Below are 19,068 nucleotides of genomic sequence, written 5' to 3' on the forward strand. Positions count from 1 at the left end.
GGATGCGATGGGATGGGATGGGATGGGATGGGATGGGATGGGATGGAGGATCAGTGTCCCATGCTGGGCCAGCATCACGTCCGCATGAGCCGGCTGCAGAGCAGGACCTGGCTGCTCTACCTGATGCTGGACCCCAGGGAATCTGCGAGCCGTGGCGGGGCACTGGCTGAGGCAGGAGACCTGCCCGAAATCTCCCCTTACACCTCTGCAGCCATCACAGAAGGCAATGGGTCAGGGAAAGCAACACCAACACCTACCCAAAACTAATCACAGTATTTGTTCACCTTTTTCCCAAATTTTAGAGGTGACAATTTCCGAACAGAGCAGCCGGGAAAAGAAATCGATCATCAGGCAAGGCCATGGCGAGGATGAAGGGGAGGAAAGAGGAAGGTGAGAAAAACCAGACCACAACAGCAGGTGGACAGGTTGGCTGGGAACCTTCTGTAAAATACGTGTAAACAAGGGTATGGAAAAAAAATACAGAGAGAGGCAAGACATGCAGTTTGTAAGGGAGCTGACTGCTCTCCCTCTTCCCCAGCCGGTCCCTCTTGACCTTGCTCGTCCTCCATCAGTCCTGCATGGGGTACGGCCAGTTCCTGTCTTCATAAAACTTCTTCAGGCCCTGGAGGTTGACAGGGGGGAAGTAAGGGCCGATCCTCTTCCGAATCCACCACCTCCCCTCGCTGGCGTGCTTTCCCCCAGGTCGGCTGAATTTGTACTTGAAGTGCTCCCCTCGGATCCACCTGCAGAGACACAAAGCACAGCCTGTTCGGGGGGCTGGCGCCGCTGCCGGGCGGGGGCAGAGAGGCACCGGACCCTATTTACGGTCCCTTGGGAGTGGAGTTTTTGAGCCTTCCCGCAGCTGGATGGAGAAATCGGCTCGAGGGCACTCAGCCTGGCCGGCTCCCGCATCCCGGAGCTCCATCCGTCCATCCATCCATCCGCCCACACCTCTCTACAATTGAGTTAGAAGGAATAATAATAAAAGCGGGAAGACTATTTTTTTTCTTTTCTGAGAGCAACCAGGGAGTATTTCTGCCCGGGACGTTTTTAGGTACAGAGCCCGACTGCTGCCGCAGCTCCCCCGGCATCCCTCCGCCCCAGCCAGCGGCTGCTCCTTCTGCTCCGCAGCTTATTAGCGGGGCTACGAGCGCATCTGTTTTCTGGCCGCCCTGGGAGTTGACAGAAAAGGAGATTTTAAAACAGTGCAGAAAGAAGCATTCATCAGTGTCGCGAAACACGTTCGGAGGCTAACCATGCCGCTCGGTTCGGGAGGTTTGGTCCCGCTTGATGTAGGGCATGCTGACAAGAGAAGGAGTAACACCCCGGTCCTCCAGCGTTGCGGCCCCTGTTTGCAGAGTGCATCGCCGCATTTGCTGGGTAAGTTCATAAAATAACCCACAAAATAAAAATGTCAAAGTCATGTCAATGCTCATTTAAACTTGCCTTGCTTCACTACTAAAATACAAACCCTGCTACCGAGCAGGGCACCACGCTCCCGCAGCTGCTCGCTCCCGGGGCTGCGCCTTGGGCAGCCGTAAAGTTCCTTCCTACTGCTAAAATAATTAGGGACGACTCCTATGCCTTTGCCATTAGCGCTCACCTTCGTGACACCGGCACTCCGCCGGGAAGCAGGGGAGATTGCAGACGACGGATAAAACCGCACCCAGTTAAAAGCTCCGCTGCGATCGCATCCCGACGTCTCAATTTAAATCTCGCCGGGTACCCAGATGAGCGACACAGAAACGATTCTCCTAACAAAACGCGTTAGCGCGAGCTGTTCGTCACGCCCGTCGCTTGCTGCTGACTTGCAGCAACCGGCAGTGCATCCGGTTTCTGGTTGTCTCCTGGCTGGAACGAAAGTAGGACAAAAATCTCCATGTTTCCCCCTCCGCTGAGGACGAAGGGGGGATCCGAGGGAGCCCAGACGAAAGCACCTGGAGCTGCGCTGGGACAGCTCTAATTTAAACGACTGGTAAGGGCCGGGTGCCAAGGGAAGCGCGGGGACGGAGGTGGCCCCCGACGCCGTACGGCTCCGCGGCGGGGCCGCCCGGGCCGCCCCGGCACGCCGCCTCGCTGTGGGGGGCTGCGGGGAGGCGGGATACCAGCCCTCGGCTACGGGAAGGTAAATGGGCAGAGGAGGGGGCGACGGCAGGGCCCCGGCTGGGGGCGCGGGGTCTGCGCACAAACCTGCGTCTCCTCACCGAAAATGCTGCCCTGCAGCCGCTGGCTCCGTTACAGCCAGGGCTGCTTCTACACCCCCTGCCCCCCGCCCCTCTTCTGAGCCTGGTAAAAGTCAAAGGGGGGCTGAAGTGTTACTCCCACAGTGTTCTCTTCGCAGGAGCACAAAATTTCCTGTTAATAATTAGAGCATTACTGAACAGCAACGTTCCCGCAGGTCCAGGTAGCCTGCAGGCTCCTGTCCGGGATGGCTAGAGATTTCCAAGCTGTGCTGCTTGATCGCTTTCTTGAACTCAAAAAACCATATCCAGCTCCCAAAAAGCTCCAGTGGCTGATTTTATGTCAGTCCCTCTCCCGCTCGAAGCCTCCCCCCGCCTGCCACACCGGGGCTTTTGGGGGCTTTTCTTCACTAAGGCACCGCAGAGCGCCTGCCACGCCGGGGCCGTCCCCACGCGCACCCGCCACACGGGTGTAACGGGGTGCCCCGTGCTGCAGGAGCGACCTGCGATCCCTGCCTGGCAAAGCTCCCGCTTTCCAGACGGCGACGCAGAGCGCAGCTGACGTCTCCGGGCTCCCGGGGCGGACCCAGGAGGCCTGGGGAGGTGCCAGCTCTCTGCTCAGCCACAGAAGCGCCTTCTCCCCAACCTCAAGGACTGTCCTATAACCTCTCTGGAATGAAAATTTCCTTGTCCCTTTCGAATGGGCTTGCCTGCCCAGATTAAATAATATCTATCATCTGATTTGGTATGATTTTTCCCATATGTTCTCTGTCTATTAAAATGTTTGCTATCAAAGGGATCGGCATGTAAAACTAGAACCGTGTGAGCATTAAAGCGACCACATGCAATTGAAGATGCATTTTTGTGGCATAAAGTTTGCCTTTCTATCTGACTATGTTTCAGGCTCTTCTGTTGAGAGCCTAAATCAATCTGAAGAGTCCCCCCCCAGCCCCCTGACCTCTAAATTCAGCCACCCTCTTGTCCCAGCCGCGGTCACTCTGCCTCCCGCAGCCCGCTCCACCTGAGCCGTCAGCCGGAGCCTTGGGATGCATGGTCTGCATCAGGGCGACCGCATCCATGGAGGAGGAACCTGCACAGCTCCGTGGGCTGCGGGGATTGTAAACTCCATGGAGCCGAGCTCTTCCAGGAGCTGAACCCCTCACCCAGCGACGAGCTATACAGCTCCGGCACACCGCAGCCCACGGCTCTTCGCTGTCCTGCGCCGCCAGCGCTGCTCGGGGGTTCTGGACTTGAAGGTTTCCGTTCTGGTCAATGGAGGAACCAAAGAGCCTTTCACAGGGCTGCAGCAGCCAACGTGTGCCGCAGGACGGAGAAACTGCAGCGAGAATACCTCCGAGCATCAGAATACGATGTCAGCTTCCAGACCCCACGCTATCCATCCTCTCCGTCCTCCCCGGGGTTAGGGGCTGTGGGAGAAACACAGACAACCTGGAGCCCGTGGGAATCTTTCCTTGCAAGGCTCACAGAGGTAAAATCTGCAGAGTTTAATACTCACTGGAGCCCCTCATTTCAGGGTTCATAGAGTTTACAAGCTACCCCAGTATTTATAATCTACCTGGGTGCCTCAGTCCTGAAGTTAACGGGATTTGCAAACTCCTCCAGCGCTGCCTCGCTGGACCTGCTCTCTCCTCTCAGGATTCGTGGAGCGAGCGCGCTCCTGCACTAACAGGGCTGAGGCATTAACACCCTGGAGTGCATCATTTCAGGGCTCACAGCATTTACAAGCATCACTTGGAGCCCCGGACAGCTTGTAACTCGGGCGAGACACGCGCAAGCGTGGTCGCCTGCGGACCAAGGAACCGCTACAGGTTACGGATCACCTTATCAGCAATTGCTTGTGGTTTGTGCAGCTTTGGGGCTCACACAAAGACCTTCTGGCTGGCGGAAGGGATCCACGGGTTTCTGAGCCCCCTCTGACGCAGGAGACTGCCGGCACGCGCGAACTTCGCTTGCTGCTCTGGAGAAATGGGAACGTCTTCAAGAAGGTCAAGAAGAAGCTATCTGAGGTCACGTGCATTAAAAGGAGTCTAATGCCACAGGTGGTCGCTCATACTCGGAGAAGGATGAGCAAGACCCCTGCTTCAGAGGAGACAGAAAGGTCAGGAAGGACAATCCCGGCTGCAAGCAGTTTCCCAGGATTTACTGCGCGAACGCAAGCCGGGAGCTCCTCCTGGCTCCCCGCGAGCCTCGGGCACCAGGTACCGCAGCCGGGCAGGGAAACAGCTCAGGAGAAGCATCAGGCTGAACCAGCTGAGCCCAGGTTAGGTCCCTCGGGAGACACGCGAGGGCAAAACAATGACTTGCGAGGCAAGAAACAAGATACGGCCAGACGAAGCACGTCAGACATTTCTCCTCCAGGAGGTGGAAAACCCTCTCTGCTGTAACAGCGGCAGCGACGGAGGACAAGGGACAGAAGGGCCCCTTCGGCAGCGTCTCCCGAGCCCGGCGGCAGTGCCTGGGAGGAGAAGCGAAACAGCCGCGTGGCCGAGCGACGGCGCCGAGCCCGGCGCGGACGGCTGGAAGAGGGGGGACCACCGAGAAGGACCCACCGCCCCGCACGGGATGCCGGGACCCGCCTGCCACTACCCTTCTGGGCAAGCACCCGCTCTCCATCACCACCCAGATCGGGCAAAGCTGCAGCCTCGGGGCAGGGTGGAAAGGCTAAAAATAATACGCATTATTTTTTAAATCAATATACTCATCCCGCCAGATGCCCGGTAGCAGCTGCGCCGTAGCACTTTCAAGATTCGATCATATATCAGCCTATTATGACATCTTCCAACTGTACGTGTTAAAAATTAGCAGCAATATTGGAGTTGTTGGGACGGAGGGGTAAATCTCCCAGACAGCTGTAATTAGTTCCAGAGGGTGCAGCTGTCTCCCTGCAACAGCTGAGGGGTTCGAGGGAAAAAACCAGAGCCGGTGGTTTGTGTTAGAATTAATGGCCTGACAGGGCAGCGCGGGGTGGGAGCGGGAAGAAAGAAACCAAAACACGGGGCGTCTTTTCGATTTGGTGGGTTTTTTTGTTGTGGGGTTTTTTTTTTTTGGTTTGGTTGTTTTGTTTTTTTTTTATCTCGAGGTTGCCCACTCCGCTGTAAATCAGGGCGCAAGTGGCAGTGGAAAGTACAAATTCATTACAGAAACAGAGCCTCCATCATCGGCTTTCTTACTTATTCTAGCCCCGTTAGCAGGAGGGATCATAAATTCATCTTGGCCCAATTTGCAGAATAAGGGCAGTTTTATGAGTTGTTTTTCAACGCCACTGACTTCTCCTTCTCCAAGGCTCCTGCGCGGTCTGGCCCCGCGGAGCCAGAGCATCCTCAGAACTCTCTCGGGAGACGGGGAGGGGGTTTACTCCCCCGTGGACAGGTTAGAAGGGGAGGCTCAGGGGCTGCACCTGTACCGAGGGCAGAGCAAACCTCGGGGGAAGGAAACCGGGGGGCTGACAGCCCCGGCCGGGATTCCTTTGGGCACGGGCAGACCCACGCGAGGGTTTCAGTTCAGCTTTCGCGGCTGTGACGGGGATGCGGCCGACGCTGCCGATGGAGCCCAGGCAGGAGCCGCCCCGCCAAGGGGGACGGCTCCCGCGGCCACGGGACACGCAGCGCGGTCCCGGCCATGGTGACGCTGCCCCACGGCGAAGCTGCCCCACAGCTGCATCTGGGGAGGTAGCTTGGAAACCCCATTTCCCACCTCGGGGGAAATCCGGGCGCTTTGAGATGAGCTCTGCCCTCCCTGACTGCGCGGAAGGACTGAGCTCGTTTTTACCCTTCAACTTTACCTTCAGGACAGTGGAATCATTTCATCTGATAATATCAGACATTATAATGCTGACGATATATTAAAGGTTTTCTTTTGAATTCTAGTACACAGGGAAGGAAGAAATGAACTGCAATAACACATTTCACCGTGGCGAAACCCAGCGAGAAAGCCGAAAGAGAAAGCCGTGTTTGTACCTTCACCTCTGGGGATCCTGTCACTGCCCAGGACCGTTTCATTGCTGGCAAAGCCGTTTTTCAGTGGGAAAACCATTTTACTTCTCTGTGGTCCACGGGAGCGGCACCCACAGTCGGCTTCTGCGCCATGCAAACAGGGACACACCACCCCCGTAAATACCACCACCGCTACGAATCCGCGTCTTCAGCTACATTTTGGGGCTTTTTCAACAAAGTGCTCCTATAATTGGAATAAAAATCCTTAAACGAACATGATTTAGTATCAGAGACACCGAACACTTCGGTCGAAAATAAACCTTGAGGTTTTTTTCCTCCTTCTGTAGGCAAAATCTGATTTTTGTTTTCTTTCATTGTTGCAGTCTGTTTCCATGACGGTGTGTTAAACACTTATTAATTTCTCAGCCAAAGCCCTACCATTCAGATTTATGATGCTGGTGTTTTATGAACTATCCGCTGCACAATAATATTTTGCAAATCCACATTCCACAAACATCACTGTGCTTGAAGTAAAGCTTCACACTCAGCTAGGCTGGGTGCTCAACAATACCCTCATTTTTAATCAGTCACCTGTTTCTCATTTTAAGTTTATCGCACTTGAAAAAATACTATAATTTCTAGAGTTGTAAAGAAACCTACAAACTTTGGTCTCAGAAATTTCATTTCGAAGGCATTAACTCATTTTGAAAGTCCCTTGGCTATTTAAGGTGTAGAGTTTCCATTAACAGAATAAACTCCGTGGAGTATGGAGCGTAATGTTCTTATGGAAAACAGTCCCTTCCCCTAATTATTTAGTCTAGCAGGGAATGAAAATAATTAAGTCTCAAAATTCCCTTTAGAGTGGTGGTGGGGGGGAATATCGTAGGAAAATTAGCTTTTTTTCCACCCAGCTACCGAAGGGAGCCGAGCCGTGGCGGGCACAACCCTGAGCAGGAAGGTGGGAGCGACGGCATCTTTGAGGTTCGCGGCCGCCGCAGGCAGGCTCCGGCTCACGGGTGCGGGCGCAGGGACGCCCTTGGGAAACCGCCCCAGCTCCAGCCACCCGCAGCCACCTTTTCTGTGCAGGTGTTACCGCTGAGGCTTAAAGCCAAGGCTTTTGTCCACAACCGCAATGAAACGGTGACAAACAGGCGACGGCTGGCTGCAAGCGGCTGTCGGCGCCGCGGCTGCCCGCACCCCGCGCTCGCTGAATGAGGGGTCTAGACTAAAAAAGTAGGTATCTGGATAACTGCCTCTTCTTACCCTTCTCGCACCCGGAACGGAGGGCACAGACGAGTCCCCCGGGTTCTGGCCACGGTTCTCCCGCGGGAACGTGCCCGGGGCCGTGCCGTGGGCGCAGAGGGCTTGCCAGCCCTGCCGGGAGCTTCAGCGTGCGGCGAGGGCACGTTTAACATCAAACAAAGCGACGGTGCTTTTGAAACCTAAAGGAACCCCCCCCCAAAACCCAGGACGGTGAGCCCTCCTGCGCAGAACTAACGCCGGCCCACGCCGGCCACAGGCGCCAGTGCAGGATCCCACCCAGACCCCGCCACCCCGGGGCGGGCCGCGTGAGCACCCACCCGTGCCCCCAGCCCTCGCACCGGGGTGAGAATCCGGATGGTGCCCATGTCCCAGGTGTTTGGGTTTGGCTGGTTTCAAACCCGAAACGTGACCCACAACCCGGGATCCAGAGCGAAACGGGGTGTTGGATTTTGGTCTGAGCCAAAACGTGCATTTGTAAATTGTTATTTTTATTTTACGCCACCCAAAAATACGCTAGACCCATGAAAAACTTTTACAGCAAAACTAATGCCAGAGCAAAGGCAGCTGACACATAAAACCAGTGCTGGATCCTGATCTTTTCCTACTATAAACTAGCTGCTAAAGAGTGAAAACAGAGTCTGTGCTTCGGTTAAACCAAGGTAAGGCATGAATCGAGACCCTGTTCCACAAGATCTATAGTGCCGTGCGTTCCACACAGCATCCCTGCTGCTGCGTAATTACTTACTGGACCTGTTTGTATCCCTTTGTATGCTCCCCAATCATTATCCTACACATACTAACGAACGGTAAGGATTTGCTTTTGGTTTTGCTTTAAATTCCTGAACATTTCACTTTCTCACCTGTTACAGAATACAATTAAAAAACCCTGCTCACCACCTGGAGCAACGCAGTGTTATCCCAGCCACAGCCCCCTTCGTTATTTTCATTTAAAAAAGGGTTCCTGGGTTCAACTACTTCAATTCTTTTTAACACCACTGATGCCGCAAGCACAGAAGAGACGCAGCCCGTCTACGGCGAAGTCTCGGAAGGCAAGACGTGACATAAATGTCTTGCTTTCCGCCTCAGTCGCGGTGAGTACCGGGAGCAACGTCTGCGGCACCGGGGGACACGTGGTAATAAACAGCTCCGGGATTATCAAATGCTCCTGTCGCTCCGTGAACCGCAAGAGCCGTTTATTGCCAGCAGCCACCAGATGGTCACGGCTTCTGGCTGCTGGCACCAGGGGACACCTAACTCAAACCGGTGACTCCGTGCCTAAAGGTCCCGGGTTCTGCTAAAAACCCCGGGGGTCAGCCAGCGCTTAGGACTGACTTTCTTTTTTCTATTTTATTTTTTTTGAAAGTAAAAAAAAGCGGCGTGAAGGCACAGCCCGCAATGAACGCCGCTCGGTGAATTTATGGCACTGAGCCTCGAGCACATGAGCAAGGTTTGCTGAGACTCGGTTGATAAATCCACCCGAGATGGAGCTCACGCAGGTTCTCCGGTCGCTTTTCCAGCTCAGCCTCGCAAAGACGCCCCAGCACCATCTCCACGATGAGCTCCCGAAGGACCCAGCTCCTGCCGGATCCCGGTGAGTGAGCCCTCTCACTGGGCTGAATTTCCGCCCGCCGTGAGCCCCGGCATTCGTTAGCACCCCAACGCGGTGCCCACCGCCTTCGCCGCGCGGGCAACCGCTGGCGTTGCACCAGTGCCCCTTCCCCGGCCATCAGAAAGGTGCCACCTCCGTGGGGTCTTCCGAGCAGCCCCCGAAAAGGAGGGGGCAGGGAGCAGCGGGGAGGTCCGGCTCGCTGTCACAAGGCCACAGCCAGCGAGTGCACGTGCAGCCAAACGACGGCCCGTAAAAACAAAGAGAACACACAGCCAAAACGGGAACACGACCCGTAGCAAGGGGGTTTCACGCCTGACGGCACGCTCCTCTCGCCGCCGCCGAGCCAGCCCAGCGGATCGCGCAACGGCAGCGCGCAGCTCCTCGCACGGAAAGCCAAGCCCAGCACAGCGAATCCAGGCTAAACCCCCTCCGTACGCATTACCAGAGCTGCCCCCATCCGCGGCGGGGGCTGCGCCGGTCTAGCCCAGCGCGCCTTTTCTAGCAGTAATTAATAGAGGTCCGCGAGTGCCTGCCTGCACCGGAGCCAAGGCGTCATCATTCGCGTGTCACGGATCCGCCGCGTGTGTAACCCAACAAACGGCGACACCACCCTGTAACGTGCCCTGAACTAGAAACCACCGTTTACGAGAACTCCGGTGTGGCTGCGAGTCTCCGGGCTACGGGCAGGCTCCTGCCCCGTGTGCCGAGAGCGCCCGCTTCTTCGCTCTGCGATGCTGCACCGACGGGAAAACGGCTTCTCCAATGAGAATATGTGCAAAAACCCCAAAATAACTGTTCTTACAGCACTCCTGGCTCCTGTACCTGGAGGGAACATGTTCCCATCAGCCTGCACCGATGCTGTGGTCGGGTGCCTGTGCACTGCGACGGGGCTGGATGCCTGGGGAGCCCCCGACACGTAATTATTAGAAACACTCAAACACGATGGTGGGCAACTCACGTAGCGGTTGTATTCCAAGCTGCGCTTCTGCTCTGTTTTTTTGCAGGCTATATACAGACATACGTTCAGCTCGGAATATAAACTATCTTGGTTTTATACAGTTATACCATCTTGGGGCGTGCAAAGCATCTCAGAGGAAGCGTTTTGGTAAAAGGTGGAAGTTCGTACTGTCTGAGCTGGAAAAGGAGCCTTTCCTCAGAAGGTTTGGGGGATGCGCTGCGCTAAAACCGGGTTCAGGAGGAAGTTCATTTCACAGGGTGCTGTGAACCTTTGTCCTTATTTGCAGTGCATCCTAAGAGCCTCAAATGGAAAATATTAGCAAAAGCATAATACTACTTGAGTTGATCCAAAATTCCCTTAAAATGTTTTCTTAGCTAAAAATAACTTCATCAACAAAGTAGACACTTTTGTGAAAAATCTCCTTTTGTAAAAAACCTTGGGGTTTTCATCTGCGCCTTTCACTTGCTGATGTTTGCTTTGTCTCTTCATTGAAAACACAAACACTTCCAAGACAAGTGTCCACAAAACCAATCATTTTTGCAGGACTGTTTTGTCTTTCAAATACCTCAGTAGGCCGACAGAAATGGTAGTTTTGATCTGAGCTGGCAAAATGGTCATGGCAAAAAATCTACAGCTGATGGGCAGGAAACCCCTCCAGCAGCCACGATTTCTGTCCAAGAGAAGCCGCGCCGAGCCCTTCACGGACCTGCCTGGGAATGGGCTCAACCAAAGGGTCCTTAGTCCCCGCCAGGATGGCATTAAGGTGCTGGGAGCACCAGCTCTTCATGGTGCCCTCATATTAAACCCACCCTGTTTAAAGACCACTTGGGTACCACCGAATACAAAACCCAACCCACCAACAGAAACCACGTGTGCACGTCACAGATAGGAACGACACGGAGCCCGGGTATTTCCACTCCCTCGGCAAAACTCAACGCTTACCGCGGCGGTGCTCTGCCCGCGAATGGGTTCGTTGCCATCAAGGACAAGGTCTCCTCTTCCTGGGCCAGCAGCTTCCCAGCCAAGTGGATTATCCATTCATTCTGCTCATAGGTCTTGGGGAAGGAATAAGAAATATAAATGTTAGGCACCGCTGGGCTTTCCCTGTAGCGCTATTAGCATTAAAGACTTCTGCGTGGTGTCTGGGGAGAGATTACAACCGATTTGGGTGGCAAACGATGAATTTCCTGGTGTTGCAGGGAACAGATCCTGTGGGATCCAACACCTTGAGGTCCAGACCAAGACCCTCTGGCATCTGTGGGGAGCGGGGAGAGCTTCCCTGAGCTCGTCTCATCTGGAAATCGCTCCCAAGGGTACGGACACAACTGAGGGTGTGGGAGTCGCAAAGGTTTAAGGAGTTGCTCGTTCGCTGAGCTGGGATGGCTACGTGTACTCTCCCAGCCTGCCCCAGCTGCGAAGCAGCATCCTCCACCCCAAGCATCCCCGACGGACCTCGCACCACGGCTGAGGGGCGAAGAGCACACACAGAGCCCTCCTCTGGGTACGGGGCACCCCCGGTTCCCCCCAACACCCATCAGCTGCGGCTCCACCTCCACCTTGGGTCACAAATCTCACTTTGACTTTACAGGTATCTACCACAGCCGGAGCTGTGCTTGCCTGCTCTGCCCCCCGAACGCTTGATTTTAAGAACTTCTTTCAGCAGCGAGCTTCGCAGAGGAACAGTAGCGGCACGTTCTGAAATGACTATGCATCACTTTAAACCAGGTTGCCATCCCTCGTTGTGTTATCAGGGAGAAAACAGAAGAAAGTGACTCCTTTACTCCCGATTCCTTTCTCCTGCATCCTCTTTACGTCCTCTCATCCGACCTGTCCCCTTTACGTCCCGTACCCATGCCATTCCCTCGATCGTGCAGCCGCTGAACGGCAGCTGTCAGCTCTCGGGAGCTGCAGTCCAAGCTGCCGTGGCAGAACTTGCCTCTGCGTTTGCCTCCCGCCAGGCATCCACGTGTCTCATGCTCTTCGCGGGGATTCTTGCCGAGGCTCCATAAAAAGTATTTCCCCTTCTGGTGACTTTCTGTGCCTTATACTTCCATTAAGATACCTTTTTTCCCCCCCTCTTTTTTTTTAATGTGCACCTAAATGGATTTTTTAATGCAAGCAGTAGGGGACACTGTGGGAAAGCGAAACCCGGCCGCTGTACCTGCAGGGCTGTGACTAATGCAGAACATCAAGGCAAATCATCTCTAATGGTAAAGTTTGTTATTTCCGTCGCTAAGGGAGACAGAGAAGAGAAAGGAGATGGAAAACACCGAACGCACGGGTGGAAAGGCCCGTCAAGCGGCAGCTCTACCTCGCAGGGCTCCTGACCCGCGCTCATCACAATTTAGAGGAAAACCACAGTTAGTTAAGCCAACAACTTTTTAAAAAAGACTACTCTCCCGACCTGCCCGCTTCCGTCCCGCCCCACCGCGCGGTTCGTCCCATCTGCCGTCCCGGCTGCACCGCCGACACGGGCGGGTGGCGGAGCCAGGGACATTTCCCACCGCCGGCCCCGTGCCGTGCTCTGCCCACCCCAAAGCCCCCCTTGACCTCGGCGCACCCCTCTCTCCACTGACACCCCGGCCCACCCCTGTCTCCCACCTCCCGGGCCCCTTCCCGGCGCAGCGGAGGTGGCGGCTCTCATGGGGGGGACAGGGCAACCTCAGCCCCCGCGGGACCGGGGCCACCGCGGCCCCGACGCAGCGGTCTGGGAGGGGAGACGCGGTGGGCCCTGGAGCCGGGAGCTCGGCATCGCTCGAGATGTTAAACACAAACCCTGCAAGACTCGCAAGAACCCGCCGGGGCTGGCAGGGCTGCAGGAAGAGCCGGCGCCGTCCCTGCCGAGGGCCCGGCCGCGTGGCGTTTCACGGGACGACTCACGCCGGGACTGCCAGCCTCGCCGGGCGGCTCCGTGCCCCTCGCCGGCTCAGCGATGCCCGAGGCGCTCGGCTCCGGCCGGGCGTTGGGAGGGCGGGTGCCACGCTGGGACCTGCAGCCCAGGGCGTCCCCGGCTGTGAGCGGGGCCCTCGCGAGAGCTGCGACGGCAATCGCGGACGATGCAGCGTCGTGAGTCGGACCCGCAGCACCCCGCGCCTCCCGGAGATGCCTTTCTAAAGCGCTCTGTATGATTTTAAGCGTTTTTTCTCGGCGAGCCTGGGAGATGGGAGGGTTCCTGTATGTGAGTTGGGGAGAAGCAGGAGAAGAACAGAAACAGAAATCACCAGGCTCCCGGAGTTAGAGCTTCCTGGAGGACCCCAAATCTTCAAAGCCTGATTCAAAACCAGGAGGCTCTGTAATGGTGGAATTGGCTCCTGGCTCACTCGGTCTCCAAATTGTTAATTAGCAGCTCCGCTCCATGCGCATGAGAGTTGGACTTCTGGTTTGTAAAGTGCTTTTCTTGTAAAATTTACAACATGTCTGGCCCCAGCAAAGTCTGCGGTGAGAAATTTCCACCCGGTGCAGCCCCCCAGGTCCCCCCCGGCACGAAGGCTTAGATATCGCACGCCGCCGATGCTCGGAGCACGCAGGAGCCGAGCTGCACTAACGACCGCGCTGCTTAACTCATTACTCTGTAAAGTGATATGGTGGCAAAGGGAGGAAAAAAAAGAGTCCAGGAGGTCGGGGCTGTGTCCAGGGGAGCGTCACGCCGCAGGGTGGGAAGGTGGCAGTTCCTCTGCCCGTGGATCCAGTGAGACCCAGACCTGAAAGCTGTCTGCAGAGCTGCGGCGGTCGGGATGGGAGGGACTGGCCCGGCGTTGCTCTCCGCTTTTGCCAGCTCTGAGCGTGCACAACAAGAGAGTCAGAGCTTGAACCGTCCAGTAGATTAATTTAAAAAAAATTTTAAAAATTGAAGAAAAAATTAAAACCAAAGAGGACAGATGCACACAGGTGGGCATGCACACATGTCTCGGGTTCATCTTCAGGTTTTGAAGCTTCGCCGAGCAGCTGGGGACTGGCCCCGCACCACCAGGCTGCCGCCTCCATCCGGACACGGGCACGGACCGCAACTCCCGCACCTGCCTCCCGCCCTCTGAAAGCTGGGGCTGCAGCTCCCCTCGCGCCGTACCCGTGCTGGGATTACTGGGGAACCAGTGACCTGCACCGCCTGCTGCTACAAGCTGCCGGCTGGAGCGCGCCGAAAGGTGCCACGAGCTCCACAGCTCACTGTCCGACCCTGAAGAGTCCCCCCGGGGGAGGCGCAGCCCCCCGTGGGTGTGGACATGACCCCCTCCTTTATCTTTTGAGAGTTTTCTTTCTGTTCTAGCATAGAAAGCAACGAAGGAACCTAAACGCACGAAAAAACCATCATCAACCCAACTAAAATGCCTGAGAAAGGCCGCTCGGGCAGAGGTTAAGGTTCCTAAAGCAACGCTCCCTTCACCACAAAGCCGAAGCTGCGCTCACGGCCAGCCCTGCAGCCCCACAGAAATGCAAGAGGCGCAGCTCCCCAGCAAGCCAGATCATCTCTAACTGTTCTTACGGCACTCAAGACCTCCGAAAATCAGGCTTTAGGTATAAGACAGTGGACGAACGACGAGGACCCGGGACCAGGCGTTAAGAGTCCGTGAGCTTTTATTTCCTGACGGGGTCCAGCCCCGTGCGGTGCTTGGGGAGCTGCTGCCCACCGGCTCCCCGTGCCAGTCTCGCTGCATACGCTGCGTCAGGACGGGGGTTTGCCCCTTCTCCCCACCCGCACAGGGCCCAGCGCGAGGAGCCGAGCATCGCCGCGCGCCCCGGCGTACCACCACCTCCCGGGAGGAGCAGCGCTGCCCTGAGACCTCTCTTCAGCTGTTTATATGCTCTGACCTCGCCGCTTACACGTTCCTCCTGGTGTATAAACGCAGCGTTCTCACCTTGAATACGTTAACCTGTACAGAAGTATTTAATAACTTTACAGAATTTAAAACCAAATCACCGCTAAGTTGGGCGACAGCAAGGAGCTGGGGGCAAACCCGGCGCAGTAGCGACGAAACTGCAGAGATAACAAAGCAGAAGAGAATATAATTATCGCAAAAAAATACATATAAAAACCACCCGGCACTACAGGGAACACGTTCCCAACTGAAATAATAATAATAAGAACCCTTTTCCTCTAGCTTTAATTGGTCATTTAATGAAAAAGGACTGCGGATTAGCGTGGCATTTTATTGAATCTCGGTCCTGGCACAGGCGCGCGGGAGGAGGTACGTATGAGATGCACATGTGGAAACAGCTGGAAACTTGGCACGGGAGCCCAGCATTATTATTTCACGTGGCTGGGAGCCCCGCGCGGCTGCGCGTCGGTGCGCGAGGGCGGATGACAGAGGGGTAGGGGAGGTTTACGCTTCCCGCGCTACGTCGCAAGGAGCATTTTTCGCGTCACGGCCCATCCGCTTCAGGGATGTGAAGCAGTAACTGCACCGCCCCAGGTGTCTTCACCCAATATTATTCACGCTGCTGTTTACACCGGTGCTTCCACCTGTGTAGCTGAGCCACATCAACTGCCGCTGTTTAGGGAACGGGAGCTATCAGCGGGCGAAAGAACCCACGTCCCACGGAAAAGAGGGCATAACTACTGCAGCTTTAGTTATTTGCTTCTTTATAATATTCCAGCTCACTGCGTTCGCTGCCGTCCCGCCACCCGAGCGGCTTAATCAAGGAGGGTCAAAGGCTCCGTCATGTCGCATCGCTTCTCATTATCTCCAACAACCACATCCCCTTCTTTCGATTAGCCTCCCAAAGAGGCAGGCCGCTTCTCTGCGGGTCTGGCTCGACGTACAGCGTCTCACCGGCGGCAGTTTCTCAAGCCTCACTAAAAGCCACCCCTTAGCCCGTCCTGCTGGAAAAGGCTTGGGAAAGCAGCGGGTCCCCAGAGGAGGCGGGCGCGGCGCAGAGCGCGGCAGGGCCGGCCCGAGGAATAAAAGGCAGAGCAAAACTTTGGGAACCGGCTTTTAGATCTTGCCTATACGGGGAAATTGCGCACCTGGCACAGCTCCCGTATCGCCTTGGTATTTGGAAAGAAAAGTCACTTTGTTCCAGGATAGGGTCTAGACAGGGAGATAGAACAGCCACCGCAGACAATAATTGTTGCCCGCGCAGGCAAGGTCTCACGCCGTACCTGCGCCGTCCGCGGCACGCCAGGCTATCGGTCCTGCTTGGGTTTCTGAGCACTTCCACCACAATATTGCTGCTGGAGGCGAGTCCGCCCGTGAGCCAGCCTGCAGCTCGTCTAAGCGCAGCTCGGGGGCTTGAAATTGTTCATATTCACAGGGAGACAAGTAATCGCAGTTAAAAGAAGAAAATAAAATTCTTACATGCTGAACGCGGACCAAAACGTATGAATGCTGCAATGGAAAATGGAAGTGAATTGAGGCCTGCATTTTTAGAAGGGGGAAGAAAGGAAATGTAAAAGGCTGTGCTCGGTACGCCGCGCGTAAGGTTTGGGTTTTATTACGTTACACACTCCTCCTCCTCCATTCTGCTGCCACTCAGCTTTTTCCTGTAAGCACCTTCTGGCTAGAAGACTGAGATAAAAGAGGCTTGAATAAAATGTTTTATGAAAATATTGATCTGCCTTCTCCAAAAATAGGGTTACTTTTTCTCAGCTCTCCCAGTTTGCGTGCGATAACGCGAAGCCTCCGTCACGACTCCCTGCTACCACCCAGGGGAGCTCCTCCGAGCATCGGTCCCGCTGCTGACGCTTCTCTCTTCTCTCAGGAAGGCAGCTGAAGTTTGTCTTTAAACTTACACGTGGTATCTGGAAAACACACGGTGCTTCTCGGTGCGTCGCAAACACTGCTCTGCGGTGGCTTTGCTGGCAGCCTGCGCAGCCCGGCAGGACACAGCAACGCGCGCCGACTCTTGGAGCAGCTTCAAGGTACGACGCACCAAGCCACTGGGCTTTAGGAAACAGCACGAAGATGGCATTAGCTTCGTTATTTTTCGAGTAGTTATTATTTGGTAAGCGCCAAGAGCGTGCCTTCGCGTTGGCCGAAGGCAGTGCCCGAACAGAATAAATAAACTTCATCCCATAGTAAGGAGGGGAAAAGCCTTCCCTCTGATTTTTCTTTATCCAGGGCACTGAAGGCTTTCCACTCCTGCTCACTGGTGAAGAACAAATCTTTGGTACGATAAACAACTGGCTTTTGTGAAGTCCAAGACATCTCGCTACCAGGAAAAGCGACCAACGTGAAACCCCAAAACTATGAGCAGGATTTTGTTTTCTGGTTGCTGTTTATTAACGATGCTGAATCCACCCACAGCCTGTCAAAAATCTGCCTGTGACCTTTTTTGTACCAGCGGCACAGCGTAGCTCAGTTCTGGGCTGTGATGGCTGGGCTCCTTCTACAAATGCCCACCATAAACGAAAAGTCAAATAATTTCAAGAGTGTTGCCATCAGCAGCTGGAGGACAGACAAAGCTTTAACAATTTGTCTCCAGCTTCTGTAAAAACAGGATGTCTTTGCGCTAACACAATAAAGCATCGAGGGGTGGAAGTTTTTCCTAATGCTTAATTTTCCTGAGATTAAATCATACTCTGCCGTTTCAGGCATTATTTCCTCCCTTCTCCACAGGGACACAGCAAACGGATAGCCGCCTTCCCCTCTGCGGTAGGTTTTCACCGATTCCAAACCCGTTTTGACACTGGGGTGCCCATGCAGGTTTCTTCGCCCGGCTGCTGTGGGAGAAGGTTTCTGCACCTCTGCTCTTTCTGCGGGTCCCTCTCCTGCACCCTCGCCAGTCAGCTGCATCCTTCCCGAGCTGGGTGCTTGGCTGTGTGCAGCGGGAGGGTGACACCCTGCACACCGAACGCCTGCTCGCCCGTTGCGGCACCGTGTTCGCCTTTCCCCAATCCCTTTTCAGAAGTGTGCTTGTCTTGTGATGCACGCTCAGCTCAAGCGGCTTCCCCGGAGCGCGATGCTCTGCTCCACCCCGTCCCGGGGCTGGTGACGGGTCCTGTCCGTGCCCAGCACCACGCACGCCTCTGTCCGCTCGGGCCAAGCCCAGCAAGGTCGCTGGGCTTTTAGACCTTGTCCTCTGCAAGTTGTGCTCTTTGCTCATTGCAATCGCAACGGGCGTGTCGTGCCGGTCTTTCCGATCAGCAGTAGCTCCTCTTAAAGATGTGTGTCTGCACTAAGTTGGCTCCGACCTTGGTTTAAATTGCTTCGATGGAGGTAGGTGATCCGGAGCGACCGGCCTCAGCAACAAGCACCCGAACGTCAGCTCCTGACCGACAGACACGCTCCTTGTTGTTGAGACCACCCCAGCCCACCCGGCACACAAGTTATCAGCTGGGCGACGGCGCAAAGCAGGTCCCATCCGAGGAGGCTGCTGAGAAACAACCGAAACGGGTCGCGCAGATTTCCGCACGCCGCTGCCGGCCCGTGGGAGCTTTTCCCCTTCTGCAGACGGGAAGAAGCAACGCAGACATGTTTCTGGACGGGTTATGTCCCTGCCAGAACTAAATGAAGGGCTTCAATTCAGAGCTGCAGCACCCTCGGGTTGTCGAGACATACAAAACAAAGAGGGGATTTAGAAAACAAGTGAAAAGGCATATTATATTTAGATAATAAAATTAACATCACAAAAATTGTTTCCTGGAAAATAATGCCATGCTAGGTTACGAATAATTATGGCACTACTGGAACGGTAATTAGGAGGAAGTCAACCAATAAATTGCAATTCAGAGGTGCAGCAGCACCGTGGCTCCTCCCGTTCCCGCGCCAGGGCCGTGCCGGCGGCTCCCCCGCCGCGCCGGCCGTGCCAAGGGCCTGGCTCTCCCATGCTCCGGCTCTTCAAAGCGAATCCTGCAGCTATAGCCAAGGTGGAAAGTTTCGCAGGAAACCCCGAGCGGAGGAAGGCGTCGTATGTCAAGCGGTGATGAGGTGCAAAGAGGAACCTGTCAGGAGCAGCACAAAGGGATGGTAAATATCTTCCCCCCAACTCCCCGGCTTTTCTGCAGCCTGTCAGAGCTGGATATGTCAGCTCCTTACCTGGCCACCGCCAACGAAGTGCAAAACCAGCCCTCCGGCCGGCTGCTCGGGAAGCGATGGGACAGACGCTGAGCCGCGGCGTAGAAAAAACCCAGAACTTTTGAAAACAAATTAGATCTAATCCAGAGGCCGA

At 55.3% G+C, this 19,068-nt stretch overlaps 1 protein-coding gene across 1 annotated transcript in view; it reads right to left on the minus strand.

Moving 5' to 3' along the window:
* Positions 1 to 568: 568 nt before the first annotated feature.
* The window catches only part of LMF1 (lipase maturation factor 1), a gene marked incomplete at both ends in the record, with an annotated part of 205,120 nt that continues 186,620 nt past the window's right edge, over positions 569 to 19,068 (minus strand). Inside the window, 2 exons of the mRNA XM_082006549.1 lie at positions 569 to 743; positions 10,906 to 11,018. Coding sequence (XP_081862675.1) covers positions 569 to 743; positions 10,906 to 11,018 — 288 coding nt within the window. The remainder of the gene's footprint in view (positions 744 to 10,905; positions 11,019 to 19,068) is intronic.

This window comes from Phaethon aethereus (assembly GCF_964289735.1).
Source record: "Phaethon aethereus genome assembly, chromosome: 15".
NCBI classification, from domain to species: domain Eukaryota; kingdom Metazoa; phylum Chordata; class Aves; order Phaethontiformes; family Phaethontidae; genus Phaethon; species Phaethon aethereus.